This window comes from Engraulis encrasicolus, chromosome 14 (assembly GCF_034702125.1).
Source record: "Engraulis encrasicolus isolate BLACKSEA-1 chromosome 14, IST_EnEncr_1.0, whole genome shotgun sequence".
In the NCBI taxonomy this organism is placed as follows: domain Eukaryota; kingdom Metazoa; phylum Chordata; class Actinopteri; order Clupeiformes; family Engraulidae; genus Engraulis; species Engraulis encrasicolus.
The window spans coordinates 46,862,176-46,866,413 of NC_085870.1; the positions used below are offsets into that span (position 1 = coordinate 46,862,176).

Below are 4,238 nucleotides of genomic sequence, written 5' to 3' on the forward strand. Positions count from 1 at the left end.
CTAGAGAGATGTCTCTGTAATCTCTTTCCTCCCTAGAGCAAACCACAACAACAGATTACTTACCTCAAGTTGAATTTCAGGTGGATATGTGCCTCGGGGATTCCACGAGAGTAGCTTCACATGCGAAAGCACAAGCTACAGGGAGAAGCCACCGTTACTATAAGCTGCGATAGCACACTTTTAATAAGGCGGGGATAATAGCCTGATAACGATAGCCTGGAGAGGGGCAACAGTAGTCACCAGCTCTCGGACAGCTAACTGCCAGTAGGCACCTCGTTACCAGTATCAATTCGTACCTATGTCAATTACAAAGCATAACTTTCAAGACTGGTGTAAACTGTAGTTTCAGTTTCTTTTGATTGAAAGCTTTTGTTACAAGCTGAGTGTAAATTATACTCTCATGCCATGTCTCTTTTCCAAATGTATGTCTCTTTGTCCTGTCTCAGTAACAGACCAGCCAGATCGGATTCAGCCAGAAACAGAAGTCTACTGTCGAACTGACCCACCTGTGACCTGAAGAATGGAACCTGACTGAAAGTGCTGACCTGGTATACAGCTATCTATGAGGTGAAGGCAATTTTTCTGAGCTCTCTGAAATGTTTTACTTTGTCATAACCATGTCATCCTTTTAGTGAGTAGTGTATTACAGCAGATTCATTATCAATTGCAGCAAGGAAAAGGCTTCATGGAATGTCAATTAATTACTTTGAGGGTGCCGACACAAATGAAAACGTTATATGAAATAGAAAAGGGGTGCATCTTTCAGCAAGTGTCTTTAGTCAGTAAACAAAACACACAATGTAAGGTACGCCCCTATTTTATTACACCTGAATAGAAAAAAATAGAAAATTCTATTCTATTCAGGGCGTGCAGTCTACTTTATGCTGCTGCAAAGACTATGGCCCGTCCACAGATTCCCTCACTGAGCCTCCACCTCCCCTCAATTCAACACCAGTAAAGACCCATCGCCTGCAGCATCATCTTACAATTACAATTTGCTCCAGAAAGTGTATGTTTGCATCCCTTGGGAAGTGAAATGTTAATTGCATAGATTTTTGACTATTTGCATTTTTCCTGGCAGCCCTCCATTTCAATGAGAATGCTGCACGAGACCAGGCCACCACGTCCACAGATCCCCTCTACAGGATCCATTACTCCAATGCCATGAAGAGGGAGGCAAGAGTGAAGCCCGTATAAAATGAGGCAACATCTGGTAAGTATTTCTTATTTTAATTATATAGAAAAAGTAATAAAAATAAGCCTTGTAATCTGAATTAAAACAGTTAAAACAGTATATTTACATAAGAAATTTACACTTTGAATAGTTTAGTAAATTAATGTGAAAATACAGTAGAAATACAACATGTCTTTCATTGCATAGGATGCGTTGAAGACGTGGGCCTGAGAAGGAGGGGGTGATCACCAGCTGCATCTTCCGCTTCAACGCAGGGGAGGCAGTCTGAAGCCCATGTATTGCTGTTGACTATCTGGAAACTCCCGACGAACACGCAGGACGACACATGATGGAACCACGACTCTTATGTGGCGCCCAAGGAATCCCCAACACCAACTGACAAACATCCTGTACGCCAGATATCTGTAACGGCTACAAACAAAATGTGCTTTTAGATGACTTTCATAATAAAAAATGTTTTTGGTTTCTACACACGTTTTGGGTCACTTTGTATTTGAAGATATTAGTCATACACAAAATGTACCAGTCATAAGGCATTCTTACATTTCATTGGTGTTTACAATATGGCCTTTACTGATATAAAGGCATGATCACAAGAACAGGGGTGATAGTGAAAAAAAATCCTGAGCCTGAACTTTTCCCCCTGCTCTAACGACGACGACAAGATACTGCATAGTGATGTAACGTAGGCCTATTTTGACACATTATTCAAACATTTAATAGCCTGTGTATGACCATTATTCAAGCCTGAAAGAAGAAAAAAAAAACCTGAACCTGTAACACTTTCTATAAGAATAACCTAATGGCTAATTATTATCAATGTTTTTATTTTGCAAACTCTGTCAAGCCTGAAATCAGGTATCAATCAGGCAACAATCAGCCCTGCAAGAAGTAAGATAAGACTGTTTGCTGAAAATGTAAAGTTGTCATACATTTGTGATATGGTAGAAGTAAGGAGTGAACATACTGCTCTATGCCCCGTAGCCGTACTGGTCCATGATCTGCTCTGTAGATGTTGTACATGGCTTGAAGCACATACACATTGAGGGACGTGGCATAAAATCCAGGATGGTCGATAACACACTGAGGCTGAGTGCCCTCCACCTGCTCCATGCGCCTTGTGACCTGTTAGGTAGTAGGATGATACAGGTAAGGTGAGTGTTGCAAGCAAATACTATGGTGGCCCTGTCACCTGAGGAGGCCAAAGTAGAATTAGCCTTGTGTGGTCAGTACTAACCGGCACATGATATTTGTTACAGTTACTACATTGCATCTAATGTGGGGATGAGACGTTACTGGGGGGGTGCCCTAAAATATTCCCCCTATTTAGCCAGTGCAGGATCACACAACAATCTAGCCTACTGCAGACCAGTTACTCTACCAAGGTATTGTGCTGGAAGGAACCCATGGCATGTGTATTATTATTTACTTATACTTTTACTTTGGCCACCCTTGTTTACGCTAACCCTACATGACAAACACCAAGAGATATGCTACACACCAAGTGATGGAGAAAACTAGTTACCTCTGGGACCTCCTGACAGCACAAGCTCTCGTGTTCAGTAGGCATTGCACCACAGTTCCCGCATCGGCACCTATGAAAGGACGAGGGGAATGAGTCAAATTTCCTCCAGCAATGTACAGTCTAGGTGATCTCCTTGACCACGTCCCTTGTAAAGCTAAAGGCTTTTGTATGGTCATGTCATTGTAATTTCTAAAGTTGCTGTACGAAGGCACACAAGCTATTTGTCTTTCTGAAGGTTCCATACCATTTGAAATGATAGCGCCTATGAAATGGTACAAAATATCGCCTCGCCTAGCCTTTCCAGTCAAAACACTGTTCAATGTTTACATAGACTATGGATAATAGAAATACAGAGGGATGCAATCATATTGTTTGGTCAGTATCTCTAATAGGACGATTACAGTAGGCTACGTTTACTCTGCTAGTAGCTGGCTAGCCTGTCTGCTGAAATTTGAGAGATCAGCGATGCAGATGGAAAGAAAGTACAAAATTGACTAACCATTCAGATACTGGTTTTGGTATTCGTGGGGATCTAGGTGGCTCCTCTTCCTCTTGTTCGGCGTCTGGGTCTGACAAGGGCTCAAGCACGTATGGCTTAAAAGCCATTGTGATTTGGTGGTGCTACGCTCCAGTTCTCTCGCGGCCAACCTGGCTGTTGGCTGCGCCGCAAGCCAAGACGGGGCGTGGCTAGACCAGGGACCGAGCAGAACCGCGCAATTTAGAAGTGACTGGCGCTGACAAGATTTCAAGCTGGCGAAACTTTGGTGTTCTGATGATTTTGAATAAATAACTTCATGGACGTGTTCTGTATAGCCCATAGACCAATTCTAACTGCTGAATGAAGGGATTTAATATGTCACCTTTAAAACTGTTTGCAAGAACAGCATACCTGTCAGCTACAAAAAAACGGCAAAAATTCCCTGATTTTAAGCCAAAAATTGGAAAAGTTTCAACAGGCCAAATCCTGACAGTCAACGGGACGGCAATGACAGGGCAGACAGTACACCATGCTTTTCCATTTAAGAGTCCGCGCGCGCGGCCAAAATCCCCACACACAGGGCATGTTTTAAAAGGAGCGTGTGCAGCGTAAAACATTAAATATGAGTTTCTCCTTGTTGTTTTGCCGCCTAAGTTGTCTGGGGCTGATGCAAAACTTCATGCTGGTTCAGTTTGTAATCAGGTAAATTCGCACGATTGTCTGTGCGTTTGCCATGAGCATCGACTGTATGACTATGAACTGATGCTCAGATGCAAAGATGCACACCCACGAAATGGATAGGGTTGGATTTAGATTGTAGTTCTCAATTTAAAATAAATTCCCTGAGACTTCAACTGGATAATGAGGGAGGCTCGGTGGTCGGTTAAGATTTTTAAACATTTCGTCATCCCCAGTGTTTATAAATTAGGAACCGAAAATGGCACCGCCAGGAACCGGCATTGAAACGTAGGTTCTAGAACCGGAACCGAAACCGAAAAATTCTGATCGGTACTCAGCCCTAGGCAAGCAACACCGCAAGA

General features: G+C 42.7%; 1 protein-coding gene and 1 long non-coding RNA gene across 2 annotated transcripts; one reads left to right on the plus strand and one right to left on the minus strand.

Annotated features, from left to right (window-relative positions):
• Nucleotides 1-374: 374 nt before the first annotated feature.
• LOC134463376 (uncharacterized) lies at nucleotides 375-1,474 on the plus strand. Its single transcript, XR_010037736.1, has 3 exons — nucleotides 375-567; nucleotides 1,082-1,213; nucleotides 1,382-1,474. It is a non-coding gene; the product is annotated as an uncharacterized LOC134463376 (long non-coding RNA).
• LOC134463375 (P2X purinoceptor 7-like) lies at nucleotides 1,441-3,265 on the minus strand. The gene is made up of 4 exons (XM_063216585.1): nucleotides 3,220-3,265; nucleotides 2,721-2,790; nucleotides 2,163-2,320; nucleotides 1,441-1,606 (listed from the first exon to the last, which is right to left on the minus strand). The coding sequence occupies exons 2-4, from the start codon at nucleotides 2,763-2,765 to the stop codon at nucleotides 1,441-1,443; spliced, it is 369 nt and encodes a 122-aa protein (XP_063072655.1). The 5' UTR covers nucleotides 2,766-2,790; nucleotides 3,220-3,265.
• Between the last annotated feature and the right edge of the window lie 973 nt (nucleotides 3,266-4,238).